Source organism: Coturnix japonica, chromosome 1, assembly GCF_054131305.1.
Source record: "Coturnix japonica strain WE chromosome 1, WE-NBRP24, whole genome shotgun sequence".
Classification (NCBI taxonomy): domain Eukaryota; kingdom Metazoa; phylum Chordata; class Aves; order Galliformes; family Phasianidae; genus Coturnix; species Coturnix japonica.
This window is the reverse complement of record NC_140663.1, coordinates 170,984,405-171,011,289: the sequence shown is the minus strand read 5'-3', so window position 1 is coordinate 171,011,289 and position 26,885 is coordinate 170,984,405. Positions and strand designations below refer to the sequence as shown.

General features: G+C 39.3%; 1 protein-coding gene across 4 annotated transcripts in view; it reads right to left on the bottom strand.

Annotated features, from left to right (window-relative positions):
- GRM5 (glutamate metabotropic receptor 5) overlaps nucleotides 1-16,512 on the bottom strand; it is a 228,658-nt gene extending 212,146 nt beyond the window's left edge. For 3 of the 4 annotated variants that reach the window (XM_015852353.3, XM_015852356.3, XM_015852357.3), the window contains exons 1-2: nucleotides 15,798-16,508; nucleotides 7,151-8,025 (exon numbers count right to left, since the gene is read on the bottom strand). In XM_015852353.3, the coding sequence (XP_015707839.2) occupies nucleotides 7,151-7,829 (679 nt within the window). In that variant the 5' untranslated portion in view covers nucleotides 7,830-8,025; nucleotides 15,798-16,508. Of the gene's footprint in view, nucleotides 1-7,150; nucleotides 8,026-15,797 lie in introns of all 4 variants that reach the window. The other variant, XM_015852354.3, reaches the window with a different exon arrangement.
- Nucleotides 16,513-26,885: the final 10,373 nt, after the last annotated feature.

Genomic DNA, 26,885 nt, shown 5'->3' with positions numbered 1-26,885 from the left:
ACGGACATGAAGGAATTTCATATATTCTATTCAAAGTCTCTTTCTAAAGTTTTACACTTTCCTTTTGGCAATACCTCTATCTGTATTACTAAGGAAATTTTCCTCTTTGTGCCTCTGATATCACCCAGGCATTTAGTAGAAATCTACCTCAGGGAAAAAAGTTTTTTCTAAAAAAATAAATCAAATCTTTGATGATGGCAGATGAGAAACATTTGACTAGATCAGAACAGACTGAAGAATGGATATTTTTCCACGTATTTCCACTCTTTTCAGCAGTTAAGTTAAATTTTGACTATAGGATTCACTAACTGAGCAAGTTCAGCAGGCACTCATATTATTACATTTGTAACTTTTCTAGTATATAGTGGACTTCTAGCAATAACCATCCCTAATACATAATTTGCCTACCTTTTAACTATATATTTGATATTACATGGAGATTTCTGCAAATGTTGCCTGGATCATGTATCAGGTCAGACACAAATGCTGCCAGACAAAAAGAAGTAACTATTTATAAATAAATAAAAGCCATCCATTAGAGGAAATCTTCACTGTATTTTTACCCAGTCAGCATATTTAGAATGATGTAACTGCTTTGTTAACAGTGTTCGCAATCACTATTTTAATGTACATACGCACAACATGTGTATTTATGTATATTCAGCCAGCATGAGTTCATGAAAAACAAGTCATGCTTGATCAACCCCATTTCCTTCTATAACTGCATGACCAGACTGTTAGATGAGGGAAAGGCTGTTGGTGTAGTCTGCCTAAACTTCAGCAAAGCCTTTAACAAGGTCTCATAGTATTCTCCTATGGAAACTGGCTGCCTATGGCCTGAACAGGTACATCCAGCTTTGGGTAAGGAACTGGCTAGAGGGCTGTGCCCATCAGGCAGTGGTTAATGAAGTCCAGCTAGCGACCTGTTACAAGTGGTGTCCCCTAGAGTCGATACTGGGGCCCATCTTGTTTGATATCTTAACTGATGACCTAGATGAGGGGATTGAATGTACCCTCAGTAAATTTGTAGATGACACCAAGTTGTGAGCTGGTGTCATTCTGCCTGAGGGTAGGGAGGCCCTTCAGAGGGATCTCAATAGACTGGATTGCTGGGCTGAGTGAATGGGATGAGGTTCAACAAAGCCAAGTGCGGGGTTTTGCACTTTGGCCACGATAACCCTATGCATTGTTATAGGCTTGGGGCTGAGTGGCTGGATGACTGTGAAGAGGAAAGGGACTTGGGGGTTTTGTTTGATACTCAGCTGAACATGAGCTGACAGTGTGCCCAGGTGGCCACGAAGGCCAATAGCATACTGGCCTGTATAAGAAATAGTGTAACCAGTAGGAGCAGAGAGGTGATCATCCCTCTGTACTCAGCTCTGGTAAGGCTGCATCTCAAGTATTGTGTTCAGTTTTGGGCTCCTCACTACAAGAAAGGCATATTTGCATAAAAGAAAACTAATTTCAAAAATTAAAATAAAAAAAACCAAACAAACAAGTAATTCATTTGGCCATGAGCAGAAATGAAACACTGACAAAGTAAAACATTCTCCAGTCTTTAGAGTTGAGTTTTTAAAATTAGGTATTCAGAAATACATTTTCATTGAATTTGAAAATATTTGCATGGAATAGAGATATTCTGTGTGTGTGTGTGCCTAGTTTCTGTGTGTTTTATGTAAATTTAACATGAGAAATATCACTCTTAAAAATTCAATGAATCTAATTTTCAGTTGCACTATCCTGTGAAAAGGAAAGTTTCTGAACACAATATTTTGCATCTGTAGAACAAAAAATGTGGATTCTGAAGGAAAAGCTCCACAACATCATATAAACAAAATTTACTCCAAGCAGCAGGTTTAAGGTAAACTTATTGCAGTTCCTTCATTCATTTCATCTTACTCCCACTGACTATGACTAATTTTCATTTTGCTCTTTAACAGGTTGCAAAGGGAGTAAGCAAAAATAGTCTTGTAACCAAGTATGTCTGAACAAATACAAAAGTAAATGTGTGAAATAACAGGTACACAAAAAAAAAAAAAAAAAAAGAGTTCTTTTTCCTGTTATACTTGCTAGAGTATGTCCTAAGATGAAGGTGAATCACCTCTGCATAACCTTTTATGATAAATTTAAATGGAGGAAATTGTTATTGAAAAGGTGAGGATGAGTTTGAGCCAATGCTTGCCTGTAGAGCTCTGTAAAGAAAATGTTAAGAGTGGTTTACTTCTTCAGGCTGTGTTCAGAAGTAAATCACGCCTTTTACAGAATGAATTGAAATTTATCTCTTGCCACCCTCAATAAATCTGTACTTTTGTGAGTTTGTTTTTTGCCAGCATATATGACCTCTTCATTCAGACAGGAAAAACAAATGGTTTCCTATAGCAATGAAAAATGTCTTTCATATTATCAGTTCAGTAGGCTCCAGGAAAATTTTATGCAGAGACTTACAGGGACTGACTTTGTTTCTGGCTAGGAAGGCCTGATCCCAATGTCACTGTAGTCAGTGTTAGAGTATTGGCTTCAAACAGAACTTTAATGAAGCATTCTTACCTTGGAGATGGTGAATAAAATTACATAATTTTTTCTCTTATTTTTTGGTATTAGGGAAAGACCAGAGAATGCTTTCACAGAATCACAGAATCACAGAATCACAGAATGACCCGGGTTGGAAAGGACCTCAAGGACCATGTAGTTCCAACCCCCCTGCCTATCAGGGCCACCAAACATACACATTTACTATATCAGGTTGCCGAGGGCCCCATCCAACCAGGCCTTAAACACCTCCAAGGACAGGGCATCCACAACCTCCCTGGGCAGCCTGTTCCAGGGCCTAACCACTCTCCTAGTGGCTTTCATATGTGAAATGAGGTAAAGAGTCCTTCATCTCTTGTGTCAGGCAGCCAGATTCTCCCCAATTCCCTCAGTCCTTCCCACTTTGCCTTGGTTTGAAATGGTAAAGAAGAAAAGGCTGAGGCAAAATTCCTGGATGCTTGAGCTTCACAGGTCATCTGCATATAAGACATGGACAACCAAAATCCAGACTCTCCTGCCCAAGTATTAAGTTCCTCAGATGTAGACAGCAGATAAAGCTAAAAGGATCCATCATGTACTCTGAAAAACTGGGGGATAAAGCTGCAGGGCTTATCTCTGCTGAGCTGCTTTTCCTCAGAGAGTCACATAAGAGAGGATGCAAGAATCTTGGCAGCATTATCAACTTGATGTCTACCAAAGTTAGTTTAAGCAGTGCAAGTTGTTTTAAGAAAAGTTGTTCTAGACCCTCTTGCTGTTACAGTGGTAGGAAAAAGACAGCAAACAATGAAGTCAGATGAGAGAATTAGATCAACATAGAAACAACAAATAAAATGGTCTCTGGCATACCCTATGTACTATAGCAATCTATAAAGTAAAAGAAACTTGCTTTCAGGCTTTAAGGGATAGGTTGTAGAACAAAGAGTTTCCAAGAGTTTCCAAGAGTTTCCAAGAGTTTCCCTCTTGGCTTGCTCACTCCTGCTCCCCTGACCCACAGTGTTAATACATTAATCCACAAATTAAGTTGGATTCTATACATGATGTGGCTTTTCAAAAAAAAAAAAAGAAAAAAAAAAAAAAAGTGTCCTGATGATGAGTGAAGGAGATTTACTTCAAAGCCAGATTGGTTCAGAGTAGAGCTACATAAACCATTAAAAGCAAGGAAGAGTTGGAAACTGGGTTGATAGAACTAATGTTTCTGAGTCATATCATTCCTGATAGAGCTAAGCATCAGGAGCTACAATCTGGAACTCTCTAAGACTTGTGAAGATTTCTGACTGGCTTATGTAAAATGCACTGTTATATTTACACATGTAAGTGGAGATGACTGTTGTTTTATGACAAATATCTGTCATTTGTTACTCATATTTCTTGTTAATTAGAATGGAGAAACTTCCTCCTAAAATTTATTAGTAATCCATTGAAATGAATGCCTTCCCATTAATAGGAAAAAACATAACTCTGAGTGGCTACTTGCACATCTGGAGGCATTACCTGATTAAACCATAAAGGTAAATTTCAGAGGAGCAAAGCCTGCTAGCACCTCTCAAAATATTTGCATATTTTAAATGTGAAAACCTTGAATTAATATTTAATAACATTTTCTGCTCAACCTCCCAACATTTTAATCAAATTCATTTGCTGCGATTGGAAAGTACAGAGGAAAACATGGAAATAGATTTTTGTGATAAAATTATTCCCAGCCATTTCTTATACTAGATCAAAAGGAGACCTATACTTTTATCTGCCGATGGAACTCCCAGAGCAATGAAATAATCAAGAATTTTCAGCTTTTCCTTTTTTCCCCATCTAGCTTTGAATGTTAGGACCCTCCCCATCCCTGGAAACCATAGAATCATAGAATTATTTGAGTTGATAAAGACCCTCAAGGCCACCCAGTCCAAATCCCTTGCAACGAACAGGGAAAACTACAGCTCTATCAGGTGCCCAGAGCCCCATTCATCCTGAACTTGCATATCTCAGGTATGGGGCATCCATCTCAGAAAGCAGAAATCTTATGTTGGAGTAATCTGTCTACAGCACAAAGATTAGCGAAAGATATTGTGCGTAGACTATCAGAATTGCTGGAGGTACTGAATTAAATTCCAGTGTAAATGGGAGGGCAAGATCTTAAGTAGGAAAAAAAAATTAACAGGATGCATTTTTTTTTTTCTGCTTTGAATTAGTGAAGGTGAATGTAGGGCATGGAGTATAGAGACACTGTTCACAATGTTTATAAGTACACAGTTACTCTATTGAAAGGAAATTAATTCAAAACTTAAAGTAATCCATATTATTAATATAAATTTTTCTTGGTTTTTTTTTTTTTTTTTTTTTTTTCCTTAATTCAGTATAGGATTTTTTTCTTTTTATGGTGATTTTTTATTTTTTTTTTTTTTTAATAATCTTTCTGTTCCTGGAGGGGACATCTGCCATAACATTTAAAAAGTGCCCAGAACATGAACTTTCAGAGAAGTACCTTCATTAGCTTGTATTTGTCTATCCCATTATACAATACCATCTGTGCTATTGTTACAAAACATCTGTATGATGCTGTTTGACTGCAGATCATACTCACCATCATGACCAGACCATGCAAATAGAGTATAAGATTTCTGTTACCCAAATTTAACTCTCATTCACAGAAAACCAGAGTTATACTGATGTAAATATGCCATGAATTGTATGAAGCCTCAGGTATTAACTGTACCATCTATCCTGTCCACTTAAAATGAGTAGATGTGGGCACATCTTGCTGAAGTAAAGTCATTCATCATCTCTTCTTCACACTCAACTCATCTTGCCCACAGCAGCCACCTTCAGCTTTAGTCCTTATGTATCTATTCCCTTCTTTCCAATGCACAGAGCAAGGTTACTCTGCCATGAGATTAACATGCCATATGTTACCATCTGCTCCAAGAAAAGTATCCACGGGAAGTGGCAAAAGTGAGTATTTTCACTGTATGCACTCAGACCTCAACAAAAGCTTGACAATTCCCCACTGAATATGTAAGCATCCCTCCTCAATAAGCACAAGTGTAAAAATCATTCAAATCAAAAACTATACAAGTTTTCATTAGTAGTCAGGATACGCAATCACAAGCTAATGCAGTGTATCACTGGTGTCATTTTTTACTGTGATATTATGCATACACATTTGTAGAGGAAAGGCTGTACACCAAACCATGCCAAAGGCATCAGCAGACACAGAGTACTTTCACTACATGATATGACATTGAGTGATTTATACATTATTATTTAAACTGCTAATATACTCATGCATCCCCAGAGAATAGAGACTGAAGTTATTTACCAATCTTCATTATCTTGATGGAGTCATGATTACAACAATCTTCATCTAAGTTCTAAATTGCACTTTTTTTAACACTGCAGAATGAGCTCCCTACGTATCTGTAGGAGTATAATGATTTCTACATACTTGCATTCAATCAGCATTCTACCAAAAAGGGCTTTGAATAGTATAAATTCTGCCAGAGAAGCATACTCTGTGTGTGGGAAGGACAATCTGCTTTCTATTGGTTGTAATAAAGCCAGCAGCATCTGCTGCTGTTCAGCAATGCTGTCACCAGTACTCAATCTCTTAATAACGTGTTTTGTTTTGTTTTGTTTTTTCCCCAGAGCATAGTCTGAACCTGTCTGAACAGAGGTGAGACCCTAAAATTCATCACAGAAGCTAATCCCAGGAAACATATTACACTGTGGAGCCATTAAACAGGGACTAGTGAAACCTTCTCTTTAGACAGAATGAAATTCTAGTCACTCACAGCAGGATAAAACCACTCAACCACAAGGAATAAAGAATTAATGCAATCTTTACCATAGCATTTCCTTTTAATCGTACTCTTCTGAGGGCTAGGCAAAATAAGTTAATAAATAAAGCTCTAGCTGAAATTAATAAAGAGAGAAAAGCAATACAACACACAGTTCTGATTTTCTGGACACCTGATGGTGTGTGAAGAAGGTGAAAGGAGAATTCTTTTGCTCACTTCTAAAACCAGTGGCTAGACACAGAGTAAGGAGTGGCCGCAATGCTCCATGGATTACTATAAAATGGACAGAAACTGTTCTGATCACAATGAGCAGGGACAAATTTCATTCATATAGCCAGAACCACAGGTCTTCTACTAGTCATGCCTTTGTGGCGCAAGAGGTAATTACTGCTTTATCTACTGTTTCAAATGATGGTTTAGCTCTCTTCAACACTAGAAAGACCAAGCAAGCACTTCCTCATTACCCACTGATATCAATATAGTAAAAATATAGTAAAAATTATTATTCCACATAAATATATTGAATAATTGAAGTAAAATAAATTAATTGATTAAGGTTAAAAAAAAAAGGAAACTCAAGAGCAAGCACTTCCATTAACAATTTCCCCTGTAGCCCACACAATCCTGTATTTCAAAGAGTTTTCAGTGGTTATCAACACAATGCTACCTCAGCTTGGTACGGAATGTGAAACCAAAGTTATGTGAAGTAGAAGTCTATGCACTTGACAACTGACTGACAAAAAAAAAATTCCATTAAATTGTCATCATCTAGCTCTCTGACTACAACAAAGTGGTTCATAGGCATCCTTATACGGAAAGAAATAGCCTCTTACCTTCAGTATGTACAGCGGAAACATAGGTCCAGTTATAGCGTTTGACAATGTCCACCATAGCCCGTGCTTGCTGTGCATCAGATGGTACAACTCTCATAAAATACTTGAACAGAGTTTTGTCACTTAGGTCCATGCTTGTGGCAGAATAAGCAATCTGAGGTATATTGAAAAGCTGCAACAAGTTCTGGACCTGGATAGCAACTGAGCTAGAGCCAGGGCCAATGACACCAACAATGGGTTTCTTGGAGTGGAAAGATGATGAAGATCCATCTACACATCGCACCATCCCTTCCTCTTCTTCAGATGAAATAAGTGAGTCCCTTATAAACTCAATACTTTGCTCCAGAGCCACAGCAGAATGCCAGCAAGAGTCCCTTATTTCACATCCTAGTGTTATATTTGGTAACAGTGTTGGGTCCAAATTAATTCTGTCTAGGGTATGTAGCATTGCCTCCACTCTCTGAATGCCATACTGCTCTCTTACCTCTCCACATTTCCTCTCATGAACTTTGTCAACCGTTGGTTGGTGGTGGACAGAGAACAGAGCTCCAATGATAATATCACCAGGCATGTGTGCAACCACCCTTCTTTCATTGGCCTGTGCAGAAACCAAAAACCCGAAGTTCCCACAGACATCTTCCTTCAATAACAGGATTGCAAGGAACAGCAAAAGGACCATTTTAGGAAATGGTTTAGGCTGGTAGAGACATGATTGAACAAAATGGAGAGCTGGTCAAAAGCAGTTATCAATTCTTTTGGATAAACAGAGTAGAATGCTGGTTAATCAGGAGTTTGCACGTATTCTCTAAGGTGTCACCATCATCTCCACGTGGACAGCGGTGCAGAGCTGTACATGTGATCATAATCGTCATAACCTTAAAAAAAATAAATAAAAGAAACATTTAAAACGAGAAATAAAGTCAGCTTTGTAATCTTTACTGAAGTTGCTCTGCTGTCAATGACTGTAATATCTCGACTACACACTTATTTCTACCATTATTCAAGTTGTTAAGCTTTATTCTAGTTCAGTGTTTTTCAGTCTTAGGCTTGTAATTTTGCTGGTATAAATCAGTGTCTTTCTCTTGGATGCTTTTAAAAACTCTTTGGGGATTTGTTTTAAAAAATGCCAAATATAGACAAGTATTAATTTCCAAAGAAAGATGTTGCCACTTTAATACATCTTTGAAAACAACCCACTTAACTTACAGATGTTTCCCATATCACAAATGTGTGTCACACTAATGTACCTCATTCAGTACTGTGTTATCATGTACAGAACTAGCAAAATTTTTTGATAAATAAATCCAACCTGAAATATAATAAGAAATGCAGAATCTGGCTTTTCCAGTCTGAAAATATTTCTTCTTTGTAAGCCACAATATGAAACAAATGATCTTTAAAGTAAGCTAAGATTAAGAAAATTGGTCTATTTAATAACATTTGTTTTTATTTTGAATATGAACATTGCAGCAGAAGAATAACAAATTCATTTCAATTCTAAAGCAGCAGAGTTAAATCTTTTCCCCATTTAATATTCTTGTATAAAAAATCACTAAGAAGATATTTAACAAATTCAACAAAAGGGAGCTGTACAGACTTCACTAGAAAGAAGCAAACACATATTCCATATAGGTGCACCAATGCCTGAAATATCTGATCTGCTACACTTTCAGACAGTCTGCTATGTGATTATTGTGTGATAGAAAGAAAGAAAGAAAGAAAGAAAGAAAGAAAGAAAGAAAGAAAGAAAGAAAGAAAGAAAGAAAGAAAGAAAGAAAGAAAGAAAGAAAGAAAGAAAGAAAGAAAGAAAGAAAGAAAGAAAGAAAGAAAGAAAGAAAGAAAGAAAGAAAGAAAGAAAGAAAGAAAGAAAGAAAGAAAGAGTAAGGATCAGAAAAGATTCATGTCTTAGGCTGTGGTCAATGAACTTGAGAACGTACTTGAAAATGTTCTGTACATAGCAGTGCATTTGCAATAGTCTGCTCCTAGTTTTAAATTTAAGGCTTAAACTGTAGTTTTGTCCAGCCCTATGCTTGCTAATGGATCCACAGATAACAAAGAAATCTAAGCACACTCTTACATCAAGAAAGATGCTGAGCTAGTTAGTAAACAATACGCCCAGTCTTATTATTAGCAAAACAAAAGTGAAACTGTAGGACAGAGACTGATCTCAGTTTCACTTACATAAATCTTTCTATAAAATAATAACATTTACATAATAAATGTATATGACAAAAAATAATATAGTAATTTCCATACATTTCAGACTCATCAATAATTTCTAATCCATTGATATGACTCTGACAGCACTCAGATGTCACAAAGTGAAAGAAACCTTTTGCAATGGGGATCCTACCTCTGCTTCTTCCATTGTCAAAATTCAGCAGGATTTACCTCTCATCGCTAGAGCATTCAATACCCAGTGTCACAGTGAGCACCGTCCTGATTCCAGCCAAATCTAAAAACATTTTTCTGTTTTAAGTTAGCCTTGTTTAGTTATTATTTTACCTAGACATCTGTAAATCATAATGTATTTATACAGAGACAATCCTACAATAGTGTCAGTGAGTATTCCCAAATGAAATCCGAATCTTTAAAAAGATAAAACATTGAATAGAAATGGTCTTGTAATATGAATTGCAATATTAATAGGTTCATGCAAAATTAATTTCTAGTAATAGAAAGTGATGATAATGAAATAGGGTTCAGATAACTGTAGAACATTTCAACACTTTTTTTTTTTCTTCATTTTTTTTTGATGAAGAGTTAGTTTATCAATACTGCAATGCCTTGCTACTAAGGAAGAACAACAGTTCAGGTTAATTAGCCTCTAATTACAGAATATCACTACTGTTTATGCTTTCCAGTTGTTTGTTCTGTGACAATGAAGATGATACTGTCTAATTGGTAAACAGCCTGAATGATGAATGACAGGGCATATCTTAGTACAATATCACAATGATTAAATTCCTATACCTCAATGTAACATTTTATCACTAAAAAAAAACCAACTTTTAATTATTTTTTAATGTGTTAACGTTTAAACAAAAATAGTAATCTGCTATTCAAAAGCGTGGGTGCTTATTTTCCTGAGTTCTACGTACTAAGGGTACATGCACAGAGCCTGTCTATATCTAGACCAAATGCCAGCCCTGCCTCAGACTGTTACAGCATATACAATTAGATGTCTTTTTATAACCTAGTTGCTTATGCAGCTGCATATGCACAAATAGAGTCTAGGGGGTTGGAATGAGCTCGTGATACAAAAAGTATCTAGTCTTAACTCATTATTTAAATTCTACAATATATATTGCCCAGGCTTCTGATCAGGTTTATTGACACTGTCCACAGCCTTAAGTCAGATTAAACTATTTCCATACAGGATATATAGGAAAGAGAAGGCAACAGGTACATCTTTATCCTCTTCACTCTGAAGAACAGTTGTTTGTTCTTCTCTGACTACAGTCATATTTATCCACATAGCTTGCAGGGTAAAGAATGAAGTAAAGAATGAAATAAAGCTGATGGTCTCCTTTAAACTTCCGATTCAAAAGTAATAGCAGATAATCACAACTAAGGGCTCCAAGGGCCCAATAGCAAGTTATCAAATCAATCAAATGGCAGATGCCTAGTGAAATTGCTCCAGAATTATTGATCAGTCTTCATGTGTTCTGCTGTACTACAGTGGAAGTCAAGTTACTTGGGACTTTTGATGTTGTTACTAATTGCACCAAAAAACCTGCTTCATTTACATACTATTAGATTTAGGGCTCCAAAGCATCTGAAGTGAATGCCTTCTGTGGGCTTTCACAATGCAGTGAAACAAGCTGTAATTTATACCGACATGGGCAAGTGAATCTGCTAAATACTAAGGATTTGCATTTGTACAATAGAGATCTGTTTCAGTAGGCTTGTTCTTGCTCTCACAGTCCTAAAAATCACAGGCTGAGGTGGAAAGAAACCTCTGGAGGCTGTCTGATCCATCTACCCTAACCAAAGCAAGTTCAGCTGAATCAGGTTCTTGGGGTTACATCCAGTCAGGTTTCAACTACCTCTATGGATGGAGGCTCCACAGTCTTTCTGTGCAACTAATGTTTGACCACACTAACAGTAAGAAGGTTGTTTTCTTATATTTAAATTAAATTTCTTACATTTAGTTCATGTCCATTGCCTATCATCCTTCCACTGGGTATGACTGGATATGTCATTCAAAGATGCCTTGAGGGTAGTTAGGCAGCAGATGACACTCTAAGCTAGAAGATGGCTGAGCAGAGAGCTGATAGACTAAGCACACTAATTACATTTCCTGGAGAACTTCTCCATTCCTCCCTGAAAAGATGGCCAAGGGAACTGTTCAAATATACTGTTTTACTGCTATCATATCCCCAAAGAATCTCACACAAGTTTTTTTGATTTTTATTCTTTCCTCATACAGGAAGCTTATTATTATAAGCAATATGATTACCAAAATAAAATTAAGCAAAATTTTACAAGCTTAAATATAATTCTTGTGTTAAATGTTAGGGGTAACCCTAAAGGGAGTTTCACATGCTTTCAAACTGAGAACAGAGGTATCAGTAGCATCATAGACAGAAGGCACTTGAACACGTATGTAACATATATAAAGTAGTAGAAATCATTTCCCTATTAATAATTTATCTGCATTTACTTGTTTTTGCTGATGGACAAGCAAATCAATATGCACAGCACTTAAGGGTCAAATTTACTTTCCACACTTCAATTTCTTTAGCATGAAGAGAGTTACTACTAATTTACTGCAACACAGACAAAATGAAATCAGGCACTTAATTACTGGTGTATCAAAGTTCTTAGCTTATTCTAGCTATGGATCTAACTATAAATTAATTCTGAAGTCCCCTGCAATAACAACAGATGACAGGCACTCGGGTTCCAGTCCTTTGCTGCACTCAGAACAATTGCAGAAGTAATAAGGTGAAAAGATGATTCTGCCTATCTGTTCTTCATTCAGCCTTGCTCTAGTCAAACCTTTATGGGCTACCAAGGTGGAGACACGATGAAGCACTCAACAATGTCCTGTAACCTTTGCACTCTCTGATAGTAAAAACTTTATACCAATCTCTGCTAGGAGAAAATCTCAGCTGTTTCTTTAGGGCAGAGTTCCAAGTACTTCATGTTGAGGTTTAACCGAGTAGAAAATGAGCATCTGTAATATTCCATGAAACATCACACAACTCTTGAAATGATTTATTTTAACCTGAAATACAAGTTCATCTGTAATTACTGTCTGCACAGACCAAAACAAAGAGCCTTCATATCTAACTGAATTAATTAGAACACAGATCCCACGGCAGCTCACAGGGGGATGATTCTGCACTGTGTACGTGGCTGAGAGTTTACACATGGAGGACACCTGACTTTTCTTCTACCACAGCAGGTGTTAAATGTTGAAATCCATAGAGAGCCTCTCACCCTGTGACTTACATTATTGTGACAGCGCCCACTAGCGACTCCAGAATGAAGGAGTCATTTCCACAATCTGAATTCTTCTGGCTGCGTATCTTCTATAGGTAAGATACAAAATCAGCAAATAGAAGATTTTGATTTAATCCATTTTGTATCAGGAAAAAATAAATAAATATTAAGTATAAATACTTTGTTCTTTTATTTATTTTTAACTGATTAGAGCTCTGCAAGCTTACAGCCTCTTAGTTCATCATTTATGAGTCTACAGGCAGATAAAAATCATAAAAGTAAAATGCCAGATTAAAGGATCACAGTGCTCCGGTGTAGTGAGAATTCAGGGTCCAATGGGGGAAAGCACTTAGAAATATACTCAGTGCTAAATACATGAAGAATGCTGTTATTTATCTGAATTTAACATCTCTTCATAGGATTCTCCTCATTAGAGAAATCATTAAAAAACTGTGCACCAAACCCATTGATTTGCAGAGACAAATTGTATTTACAGACTAGGAACATATAGCTTACAGCCATGTATCTGCCAAAGAAATGCTTTCCAGGTATTCATTTACTGCACATGTAGCAACTAATTCTGTGTCTTCAGATGTCAGGTAATAAATTTCAGTATAGATAAAGAAATGAATCAAATCAATACATGCCAAGGAACTAACCCAGATTTCATCATCAGAGAAAAAGAAGAAACAAATAAACAAACAAACAAACAAATAAAATCAACATCTGAATTACTGGCCCCCATTTTTCTTCATACATGCAGTGAAGGTCTTTAAAAGGCAAGGATATGGAACTGCCTTAGAGAAGTCATTATATAAGAAGAGAGACTTCTCAGCTCTTCTCAACAGGGAGCAATATGAACAAAAAGTGTACACTGAAGTTTCTAAGATGCTAAGAATTTGCTCAGCACTTCTGGCTATTGCCATTGCAAACACAAAACATTGTGTTCAGTCTACTCTGGAAATCTTGTTCCCAATTCTATAGAGAGGCTCACATTGCAGGAGGTCCCACACACATACTTGGAGGTACTTTATTTGGTCACACAAAAATCTGATGCATTCAAATGCTCTTTAGTCGCAAAACATGATTGTGAGCACACAGGTATGTTTTGAGATTTCTACTGTCATTTAACTTTCCCATTCACTGGTAATTAATAAATAAATAAATAAATAAATAAATAAATAAATAAATAAATATCTTCTCTGAATTCCAGTGGGCACTGAATCAAGCACTTTGACAAAGAAAACAATCTTTTAAAGACAAGACACTATGAAACAATTTTCTGCAGTTCTACTTAGATGTAAACTAAGCAGCACGGATGAATTCTAATCATTTGGTCTAAATAGCCACTGAAAACAACAGATTAGTGGGCTGATCTCATGCATAACTTCACAGATAATAAACATAGAATGCTAGAATTCTCAGCAAGTTCCCTAGCAATCCAGGAAGTTTTCCCCCATACTCTCATGACCCCCACACACCTTCTGGTTAATGAAACAATTTGTGCTTTGATGTGCAGGTGCTTAACATTACAGCAAAACTTGCAGTGATTCCTGAAATTCTGCTAGATATACTACTTATTACTGCCATTACCAAAAACCTATTACACCAGATGATGTAGAAACTAACAGCCCTGGTGTGATTTCAGCTGTAATGCTGGACATTTTATTGGTTAGCAAAACTGTATGATTTGGAGAAGTGATCAAACAAATCAACACCAATTCCAAAATATCCTATTCTAGTCAGTAAGAAGAAGAGTAGCTTGGAAGTGACATTCCTCTACTACCACTACATCAAATAAAAAAATCACAAATACAATGAAGAAGAAGCTATATAGAGATTCAAGAAATATTTTCTGATCATATGAAATAATGATTAGCACTGGCATCCCTAATTACATAAATAAAGGCATGTAGTTAAAATCTTTGAGAATTCACAAAATCTTAGTATATGATAGAAATGTTTAGGGATAGAGTGATAATAATGAAGTCATAAATAATAAAAAATTAAAAAAAAAGAAAGAAAGAAAAGAAAAGAAAGAAAATAAACAAAAAAACTAGCAATTAACTCCTTTATACGCTTTCCCATTTGAGGACTGCTTGAAGCAATGTATTTTCAAGACAGTCCTCTGCCACTTTGCTATCGAGACGGTCCTATAGCTACGTCCTCAGGTCTAGAAGAAACAACCATCCATTCTCACATCCCCACCAGAAAACCCTTTTTGTGGAGGAGGAGGAGGGATGGAAGTGGCACCACTGGAGATACTGAGCGCCGGTGTGCAGATACGGAGCTGCCGGCGCTGCCCATGGTGCTGAACACCACCTTCTACCGGCTCCCACCTCGCGGGCTAGTTTTAGTGAAGGGGGAAAAATAATCTAAAAATCAACCAGTGGCTAAATGAGTGTATGTATATATCTATATGTGTGTGTGCTTGTGTGTATGTATGTATATATAAATGACATAGTGGTCACAGTTATCTTAAGGACTGCTTTTCCTTACAGATAAATTAGATACATAGAGCTGGCTCATAGAGGGAACTATTGGACAAGGTTAACTCCCAGAATAGCTACCTGCGCTGCTACAACTATGTGGTTGTGCATGCACACGTATATGTGTGCATGCACACTTGTTCTTAGGTATCTGCCTCCCTAGAGGAATCACAGTCCCTCTCAGTCCTTAATGAATCGTTTTAACATGCAGAGACATTAGCTCCAGTTATTAAATAAGGAACAGAGGGGAGTTGCCGATTAGAGCCAAAGTGATTTGTCCCAAGGTCACACAGAAAAGTCTATGGCTGAGCTAAGCCTTGCTGTATCTGGAAAATAAATTCATTCCAATTCTATTCTCTTTCTGGCAAGGCAAATCTTTACCAGTGAATAGAAGGTCTATACCACACACACCAACAAGCTCAGGTATTGCAGTACCTGAATTGCCTTCTGCCCTACACGTAGCCCACTCCTAGGGAGGGGTCAGTGCCCATTGCCTTCCGATGCCCAACCCGCCGATGTCCCAGCAGCCCCGAGGTGTGCCCCACGGTCTTGCTTGCCCCTCTGTAGCCGTGCTTGTCCTCCGGCAAGCAGGGCACAGATAGAGAGCAGATAGGGGGGAGGGAAAGGAAAGAGTTCCTCCTGCATTCACATGCTTTCTGTCCGTGGTCAGGGGCTCATAAATCCCCTCACCCGCTCCTCAGCATTACCTTGTCCGTGGCAGCAACCTCTTCTTCCTCCGGTGGCGGCAAAACAGTCCTTTCAGTGGCAGCAATCAAGACCGGTAAGGGTAGGCACCTCCTATTTTCAGCACGACAGAGATAGCATTCCTCACACAGACCTTCTGGAGCTGAATAATCCTCAAATGCCTCTGCAAAGATCACCAGCAGGTGAGCCCTGCTCGGCTCGCATTGTCACTCCTCCAGCTAAGGGCACATCCTGTTTTCTTCTGATCACAGGCAAACGCTGAGAACCGAGGATCTTATCCCCGCGCCTGCATGCACACACGCACACGCCATGCAACACGCTGTTCTCTCAGCATCGCCCAAGTCTCATTTGTAAGAGGCGTGAATGGTCCCTAAGATTTAAGGGGGAGGAGGGGGGAGCGAAAGCCGTGAGGAGGATGAATAAACAAACAAACAATGAGACGACAGATGGGTCTCTGCTCTCTGGCACCTTGGTGTTCCTAAATACTTGCTGCAGCCTGACCCACCTGCTTAAACATCTCAGCCCCTCCTCATGCTTACACGACTCCAACGCCTCTGCTTTTCCCGGGGGTTAATTCTGCCTTTTGCCCTCTCTCCAGGTGCTCGGAAAGGTTGTGAAGTCGCCCTATGAAGGGGACACCTCCCGCCCGCACCGCCCCTTTCCAGCAAGCAGGGAAACTGCTGCGCTGGGCTCAGAACAGCATCAACCTAAGGAAAAAAAAAAAAAAAAAAAAAAAAGGAGAGAGAGAAAAAAAAAGGCGATGTCTTCTTGAGGAGGGTCTGTTTTAAACATAGACGCGGGAAAGAGTTCACTCCTTCAGACCCGACGGGATTTTAGCAATTTCACTAAGCTGAAGTTTAACATCCCCCTTCCCCAGGGCCGCGCTGCACTTGTGGGTCTGGGGGACGGAGTGGGCAGGGGGCTTGCAGGCAGATCGCCGGGCTTCAGCGCAACTTTTTAGTGCCACCAAGTGGCACTCCCTCCTCTAGCAAACCAAGCAGTCTGCCAGCTCCGGGCTCTTCCTGGCAAGAGGAAAAAGGGGATTCCAGAGTCGCGACCCCTCCCCACACATACACGTATCGCTATTAAGCACTAACGAGAGACCTCTGTCCTCAGGAAGGGCAAATTACCGTCTCGATCCCTCGTCCCTTGCCTTAGCTTCAGGGCACAAGGAACAGTGCCCAGACAAAAGCAGCCGGGGCTGATAGCTCCGCCGCAGGATGTGCCCCTCTGTGCCACCTGCAGCCACTCCCTGGCCACCCAGCCCCTTCCCTTCAGCATCCCCTGGACTCCCTGGTCCCACAGTGTTACCGTTCCCTGCCAGCATCCCCAGACCATTCCAGCAGACCTACAGGCACGATTCTTCCTTGTCTACCTTCTACCCCCAGGCACGGTTCTCTCTGACCCCTTTTGCTTCTCCACCTTCCCAACAGGAAAACAAAACAAAACAAAACACAGTAAAGCTCCCCACTGTTACTTATGAGTCCCCCACACCTGCATCCTCCCTTGGTTAACCCTTCACTCCCAGAGCCAGCTGAGGATTTACCTTCTTTTCCAGCATCTCTGCATCCTCACAAAGCTTCCTCCCTCCCTTTCTCCTCCCTCTCACATCTGAGGCCAGAGTATCTCAGCTCCTGCTCCCATTCACATTCAGATGTCCTGCATTGGGTGGGCAGGGACCCCAGTCTCAAGATTTTGTGATGTGGGGGTGTGGGTACACGTCTGAGAGGGACCCTGGGTAGCCTGAGCCCTAATGAACTCAACACCTCCCAACACCAGCACTTCATCAACAGCAAGAGCAAACAACAACAAACCATCACCAACGCAATCCTGGACAGGGGTCACTACTTAATTCAAAGCTATTCTTAGTAAATAAATAAATAAGGGTAAATTAAATAAATAATCAAGCAAAATGCCATTTAAGTAAGAGCTGATCTGGCATTTAAGAGGCTGTTGGGTCCGACCATTTGCAAGGCTGTATTTGCAGGGGAGGATTAGCTTGTGCATCCATTTTCGGGAATTAACAGCCATTCTCTGTCGCTGCACCACAGCTTGGCATTCCCTGCTGGTTCCCCCCTCTTTAGGTCACTGCTTAAAATATTATCTTTTTGAAAAATAAAAATAAAAAATACCAAATGACCCAAATCCCAGCTGCTATTTGATGCAGTCCCCCAGGGTTCCTGCACTGATATGTCGAAGCTGCAGTGCATCCTCCGTTGTGCCTCTGTCCAGCCAGGGTAACTTTGATAAAGTTGTTGGGGAGTAGAAAAGGAAAGATAATCTTGATAATGTTCCATCCATAATCCTAATCCCCTGTGTTTCCTCTACTGCTGTCTCCCTGTTTCCCAGGCTGACTGCTCCTTTCATCCCAAGGGGTGAGGGATAGGAATCCCATATGTGCTTACAAGGTGTGGAGACTGGCCATTTCTCCTTCACATCCTCCTTCAGTCCCAGCCTGGGCCTGGCTGGGAGCCCGTTGCCCAGCACCTGCTTGATATCTTTCCCCAGCACTCCTGGCTACTGCAGCCCCTGAAGCAGCCAGTTGTTAAAGCGGAGTGCACTGTGAGTGTGCACACATGTGGTTCTAGCTGCTCATCCACACTGCCCAGCTCCAAGGGCCTTTGCATTGCCTCTTAAAGGAATGGAGACATGTTAGATGTCTGAGACCCCATTAGCTACCAGGGGTTTCCCACTCTTGCAACAATCATGGTGAGGTAATAGGGAAGAAGCATCCTTCTTTTTCATTCCATTTGCCACTAAAGCACTGTCTTCTTGCCAATGAGGGCATGGGCTGTGAAATTATATCAGGAGGCTGGAGACAGAAAGAAATAGAGGACAGGTGTGTGTTGAGAAGGCACAGATCAGAAAAAAAGAGGGGAGGGATGTCTCTGTAGAAGGGGAAAGTGAGAACAAAGGCAAGGTGATATGCTTGTGCACTGTGCCCCTTGGAAGGATGCAATATCAGAAGGATCTGGGGAGAGGGAAGATTCAGTTGTTTTGCTGTCACAGAAGTTCACTGTCTCCCCCAGAGTCTATGTATGTTATTCTGGGAGTCAGAAAGCAGGCACCTCACTGGCAATGGAGACACCCAGCTGGCTGGGATGATGGTGGGTGGCCACAGCAGGTGATCCCCACACAAGAACACACAGATGTGTATGGAAGCGGTGACACTGGATGCAAAGCAGCTCCCACACACATCCCCAGGGACTTCCCATGAATCAGAGGACAGAGTCAGAGTTCACTGTGCCAGATGTTTGAAGCAGCTGGATCGAAGATTAAAAGAAGCAAGCAAAATGGATGAGGGTGGCCATAGCACTTACATTCCTAATGTCTCTCATTGACCTTTCTAACAGGTGCCCTATAAATACTGATATGAAAAAGGTTCTTTTCCTTTGCTCCCTTTTCTTTGTTACAAACCATCTTACAGAACCCATAAAAGTAGTCACTGATGTTTTTTCCACTGATGGTAGATTACATTTCCCCTACCGGAAAATATCCCTTCTTGTTTTGATACTATTTTATAACTGAACAAAATGAAAGCTTCTTGCACCAATTTGCATTATCAGTAATAAATAAATATCTCCATGAGAAGATACAATGAGTACATTTTCTAAGTGCACTATTAGTAACACTCATTATTCCTGCAGCAGTAGCATGTATAGACAGTAACACATCAGGCAAGGCTGAACATGCTCTGAATATCTGCAATCCGAGGAGCTTGTGAATACAGCAAATTGCAGGGGAAAAGGAGTACGAAGAAGTCTCCAGGTATAATCAGTACCTCCAAAGAATATAATAACCACTCTGCCACTCTTAGACTGAAAACAATGAGGTTAAAGGAATACTAATTTGGATTCTCTTCAGTTCCAGAATTAATAAACCTGTGGGATTCTGGTGACGCGATCAAAGGCACAGTGTGGACAAGATGGTGTTATTGTATTGGACAAGATGAATTACGTTCCTGGTTTTTTTACAAAGCAGTCTGTAAAACTAGCTCAATAATAATAATAAAACAACGATAATAATAATAATATGAACTGATTTGTTTATTTATGTATATATATATATTCTAATCAAGACAACAATACTTACTGTCTACTAGACAAGGTGGAAAAGATGCAGCAAGGTATGAACAATCTAGCTTACATTATTCAAATCAAGACAGTTATTCTTTCTTCTTAGGAAAGTATTTTAATGGCAATACTCCTATGCAATAGAAGAAGAAAGTGCAAATTATGCTATACAACATATTGTAAAACTGAATAGTAATCTGCCAGTACATAATAATGGCGCTACTCTCAGAATCCTCACTTGATGTTGCCCTTTGTACCTCAAAGAATGTAAGGGTCTGGATTCATATGTCTATATTGTAACTATTTACATGTAAGCTTCCTGATGTCTGTAGATTAAATACAGGGGAACAGGCTTTTGTAATGTGCAATTTACTTAGTCTACCTTAAATATTTCTTTTAGGATGATGAAGAAAGAGGTATTAAGATGTGCCCACTTCTCTTAATAGATTCTGAAAGGTACCTGTTCCTCTTAGGATTATCTGTGTTATACTGGTCTGCATTTAAGGAACCTATGAGTAATTTCTGGCTCTTGGCTGTGTGTAGGTGTAAATGAGGAGCTGAAACACCCAACACTGCCAAGACTGTTCTAGTGTAAGGAAGTGCCCCAGCTCTTAGTAATTGGGAAGACCCATGTTTCCCAGACTGAGCCTGGCTGTGAAACTCCTTCAACATTACGCAGTCTCTGCGTAAATAGTCTTAGGTTAGCCAATTTAGATTTAGAATCTGTAACGGGAAGAGTCTATACACCCTTGCTTGGCCTGTTGTTTTTGCCCATTACTAGAAAACAGGGCATGGGAGAGTAAAACCAAAACACAGACCTCTGAGGAGGATGTGTGCAAGAAGAGTATAAGAGAGAAGCAAAGACTTGAACATAAATACAGAGATTTAAATGAATAATTAAGTGTGCCAGATGAAACTAAAAGATGCCCTCAGATTTACCCACAAATCATTATTTATGAGAATGAAACCAGTTTGCAAGGCACCTGAATGGAAAAAGAAAAAAAAAAAACAAAAAACAACTAACAGAAACTGATGAGTTTACTCTAGGGACTTGATCTTGGTATCTTCCTCTTAATTTTTATTTACTCTTTCCAAAGAGTGAATTTCATGTCTAAAGTATAATTTCTCTTCAAAATGAGTATTAAAACTTTTGCAGCAGTATAAATTTCTGATTCATATTAATCAGAGTATTCAGGATCAGTAACTACCATCCAAGGAAATCTACATTCTAACTTTGTGACTAAAGGTGTTACTCCTATTATTCAAGGTCTCTATGAAGTCACTTCAATGTTTTTTAAAAAAATAATTTTATAAAACTATTTTTAAATGACACTTAGGCAATTTCTTCTTTTTTTTCCTGTTATTTTCAATATCTTAAATATAAGCATCCATGCATTTTATGTTTAGCTACCTTCTCAGACATCATCACTGTTTTCCACCAAAGGGTTCCATTATGTCTGAAAAGACTCTAAACTAATGTTTGAGGATCTTAGTTAAAGATAATCACTGAAAACAAAGGCAAAGACTGAAAAAGGAGTTTGGAGCATAAATAGACTTTGTTACCAAAATCTGACAAAACATAGATGATTTTATAAGAATAATAATTCAGCAACAATAAGCTTCTCAGGAAACTCCACATCTGCTTAAGATTGTTTATTCTGTGCTGGGGAAATTGGTTTACAGCTTCTTTGTCATTCAAAATCTGAAACTGGTGCTCCTATTTCTACTCAGCAAGTGGAGGAGTACTTCTAATATGGTTAAAAGAACGTGAAACCTCCAATTATGCTGCCATGTGATATACTATTTTTTGCTCTGTAGTCAGATTAGAGCACTGACTGGATGAAAATCGATTGGTAGGTTCCTTTTGGGTTTTGAACTCACTCCTGCTTAAATCTGCACATTAGGCAGTAGGGAGAGGATGGGGCTTTGTCTTGTAAAGCCACAAAACCTACCCATTAATGGATCAGATCTTTGCCACTGTGACTGATTTGCATAAGTATAGAAGAGAAGAGATTTGGTGTTTGAAACTGGTTTTTCCTTTGGAATTCACAGTATACAGAATTTGCTCAAACAAGAAATCTTAATAACAGAGATACAGAATATTTTTATAATCGCACTTCCTTTCTACTGTGGAGAACTGCCCTTTGGTTTGAGAGACACCCTCAGGGCTACTCTGCATGGAAACAAACAGAATAGAATATGAACATAACGAAATTCACCCAAACAAAACACTGTCCTCCAAATGAAAGTGGCAAAACGTCTCTGTAATACTACATACTAGTCACTTTAGTGGTGTATTTCAAATGAAACACTGTTGTTTCTATCTATTCTTGGCCAGCTAATTCCTCCTGCTGACACTGTGATCCGATCCTCGTTCCCTCCATGAACAAAAGAGTTTGGCAAAAGACTAGGAAATACGTAGCACAGAACAGTCTTGCTCCAGCAGACACACAGACTAGAATCAGCACGTGGCTGCTTGGCAGTCCACCTGCCACAGAAGGTGACTGTGAGCCAGCTCTGTCTCCTTGCTTGTACTCCTTTCTGTGCAAAATATCAGCTGGGAAGGATAACCCATAAAAATGGCAGGAGGCGCAGACGCAGAATAATTTCAATCCTTCTCCTTCCTGTAGAACATTAAAAGAGAGAAAAAGAGAAGTAAAATCAACAGTAAACAAAGGTTCTGTGTTCAGTATGCAGCTTGAACTTATAAATCCCCAACATTGCTTTTCCAGGTAAACAATAACTCTGGCTACAAAGGAAGACTGAGTGGACAAAAAGTCTTTTAATTTTGAACACTTCTACTTCCCTGAGCGATGAGAATGGAGGTTGTTCACAAATTTACAGTTTTTGCTCAAATTAAGTTTTTCATGGCCCATTGAAGAAGCAGGTGCACCTCAATTTTTCTCATTGGCACAAATTCAAGCAGTGAGCAATCTCTTGAGATTGTGAAGCAGGTTCAATCCAGAAATGGAAAAGGTTGATGAAGAAAATGAGTAATTAAACGACTTTGAACTATAGTTAAATACCAAATGTATTTCTGTTCACTTACATATCACACTCTTTTTCCGTTTAGGTATACTTACCTACACAAATACTCTAAAATACTGCCAAACTGCATGGTCCTCAAAGTAGATATCATTTCTTTATATAACAGGACAGATTTATCTTTTTTTCCTTTGATTACCAATGCCCACTAGAAGAAAATACAATTAATATAAGGCAGTTTGGATGTTGCATGCTATATGATATTTTATGTCTAAGGCTTTCTTTTTAAAATAAATGAAAATAAAAAGAGTTGAACAGTCATATTCCACTTAGCATTAGTGCTTCCCCAATATCTCATCTGGTTTGAGTCATATAAACACAGAATGGTTTGGGTTGGAAGGGACCATAAAGTTTACTGAGTTCCAACTATCTGTCATGGGCTGGTTGTCCTCACCAACCTATTGCCTATCCAACCTGGCCTTGAGCACCTCCAGGAATGAGGCACACAGCATCTCTGGGCAGCAATGCCAGTGGCACACCTCCCTCTAAGTAAAATGTTTTCCTCACATCTAAGGTAATTTTCCCATCTTTTAGTTTAAAGCCATTTCCCCGGCCCTGTCGCTATTAGACAGTGTAAAACACTGGTCGCCCTCCTGCTTGTAGGCACACTTTAAGCACTGAAAGGCCACAGTGAGGTCTCTCTGGAGCTTATCCTTCAACATTTCTTCACAGCAGAAGCACTGCAGCCCTCTGATCATTCTTGTGGCCCTCCTCTGAATTACTCCATTGCTGAGGAATCAAAATTATTTTCCAGTAATGTGTTAGTGTGAAAGGCTTACAGACTGCAAGTGGTACGCAGTTGGATTCACCTCATCAGACATAGACTATTTCGTGATATTCATCTCTGGTTATTTGTACTCCCTTCACAACCAATGGAGATGAACTGATACTTGGGTGATGAAATTAGTCTTATCCCTAAGCAGGTGTGGCTCCTTTCCATAGTCTGCAGGGCCACTTCCATCCTTCCTCACTCTTCTCTCCCAGCACTGTTTCCCACCCTTCAATCTGCTCTCCCAGAAGACCAGTGTTGTTCATGACTAAGCTCTGCCTAGTGATGGGCCCCTGTTGAAGCTGCTCTGACACAGGGCTCTTCTGCTCACAGAGGGCACACCTCAGCTCCTATTACCAAAAGCTTCCTTCACAGGCCCAATATACAGGTAACTGTGAAGACCACAACATAAACTTCTGTTTGGCAAGTGAGGATAACAACTGCCTGTTTTTTATCCCCCGAGTATGTGCCACCACTTGAATATGAAATTCAAATGTTCACTTTTCCACTTCTTCCTGTGTTTAAACATTAGGTACATTAAGGCAGCTCAGAGGCTTCAAGCACTCAAGAGCGCTCTGCACTATTCATTTGTCAAACCCACCCTATTGTACGTATTTCTAATGCACTCACTCCCACAGCATTAAGCTGACAGAAATGCTTATCATAATACAGTTCCACTGAGATTCCCTATATGAATTCTGACCCTAAGAAACCATGTGAAAAATCCCACTGTGGCCCCAAGAAGTTCTGAAAGGCAATTTCAGATTTAAGTAGGATGACAAAAGAAATACAGAAAAAAATTTTTTTTGGTTAGCATTTTGTCTCAAAAGATTGATGGATGGGAATTTGGAAAATCTCTGAGGGCAGTAGAAAGAGTAAGGGAACACTGAAAACCTTCTCAGTAAACCTACGCTTTGCTAGGAAGAAACAGTCTTTTTCCCATCTAAAAATAGTACTACAGATCTATTACCTTGATATTAGAATTCTAAAGTAAATTTTCCAAGTTTTCTAATAGATCCCTAGAAAAGACTAGATGTTTGCAACATGCCAGTGAGAACGTGCTGAAGGAAACAGGAAGAGACTTAACACATCAAGTCAACAAAAATGCTCCCCATTTACATTTACCAGACACTTACAGGATGTTGTTCACATAGTATCATAAAATCATCAAATCAGAGAATGGCTTAGTTTGGAGGGGACCTTAAAAACTATCTAGTCCCAAACCCTGTCATGGGCTGCTTGCCATCCACCAAATCCAACTGCCAGGATCCCATCCAACCTGGCCTTGAATGCCCCCATGGACAGGGACACAGCTCCTCTGGGCAGTCTGTTCCAGCAGCTCACTGCTCTCTGAGAGAAAAATGTTTTCCTAACATCTAAGCTGATATTCCCCTCTTTTCATTTAAAAGCATGCCTCCTTGTCCTAACACTATCAGACCATATAAACAGTCAGACCCCCTCCTGCTTTTAAGCTCTCTTCAAGTACTGAAAGGACACAATGAGGTCTCCCTGGAGCCTTCTCTTCTCCAGGTTTAACAAGCCCAACTCCCTCAACCTTTCATCACAGGAGAAGTGCTAAAGCTCTTTGACCATTTCCACAGCGTACCTCTGGACCCGCTCCAACAGTTGCTGCTCCTGGCTTTGCAATGGCACCCCACAGCTCCCAACCAACAGGAGTTCATTTGCCTTGCTGAGGCAATTCCTTGCTTCAGTGCAGAATGCAGCTGCACCAGAGATGTCTGCCTGAGGAGCAGGTACATTTTTTCATGAAGCAAATTGCCTTAGTGTACACAAATTGTGCATTCCTGCTTCCCACACTTCTCTTAAAGGTGGTGGTTTCTTCTTAAACAAAAATAAAATTAGAAAGGATTTAGTCAAACTTCCATACCCTACTCACGTGTGGGAACTCCCACACCAGGTGAGTTGCTAGGTCATAGAAAATCAAACTGGTTAAGCAGGACCTGATTTTCATAAACTCATGCTGGCTGGGCCTGATTCTCCAGTTGTCCCACACATACTCTGTGATCTCACTCAAGATGGTCTGCGCCAAAACCTTTCCTGGCACCCAAGTCAGTCTGACAGTCCTGTAGTTCCCCAGACAGTTCTTATAGATGGGAGTCACACTGGCAAACCTCCAATTCTCTTAGACCCCTCCAGCTGGCCAGGAATGCTGATGGTCAACTAATCACAAAGGAGCGAGGGAAACAAATTTCTTGTATCATGGTCAATTAGCTGATTATGACCATTTTTGAGCAGAAAGCTTAATCCTGTGTTGATGCTCAGAATGCTGCCATTAAATAGCTTCAGTCTGCTATGCTTTTCAAAAATACTGATACTGCTTCTTCTGTCTTGACTTTTTTTTTTTTTCTTCCAAATAAAACACTAAGAAGTTGCTTACATGGAGTTTAACAGCTTTGAAACCAAGGATGTAAAAGATTTGCTGATATAATGAGGGAAACCACTGCAGAAGTTATATCAGTCTATATTTCTTTTCAGTTGTGAACACAAAACATTTGTGGCCTATATTTGAGATTGTCAGTGCTGACATTATTCTTTCAGTAGCAAGAGGGGATCTGTGAATTCTCCAGAAATGCCCATTAAGAGTCTCAGTCAAGAAATTAAAGAACATGAGATAAATGTGGAAGAAAACTTTGAAGTAATCAATTTGGTAATGACTTGCTAATTTAAAGAAGACTTCAAGAATATATATCGCCATATTATCTTTATGGCCCTATTTATGAAATTCTTTTCAGAGATAACAAGTTTGTTGTTTGCACTGACTGAAAACAAGTCATTCCTTGTAGCCAGAAGGAATTATGTCTACATTATTCCTAGAACACGAGGGAGTTTAAAAAAGAACATCTCTTCAACCATCAAAACAGTCAGTGCTTTGTACTTGCAGTTCTTCATAGCATCTAAGTATGCTACCAGATCATTTGAACTGATAGGCAGCATTCCTCTCACCTCACTTTGGCATTCTGTGCGATAGATCCATTATTTTTTCTACAGCCCTCTTCACGCCAAGATGCAATGTTAAGATATAATTAAATAAACCATGTTTTCTTTTCAAAAATCACATGCTCAAAATCACGGAAATTTGTCCTGTTGCAAACTGCCGTCTTCTGATCTTGTAATATCAGAACTGTTTATGTAAATTAAGTTTTCTGAATTTGCTACCATTCCAAAGCCCTGCAGATTATCAT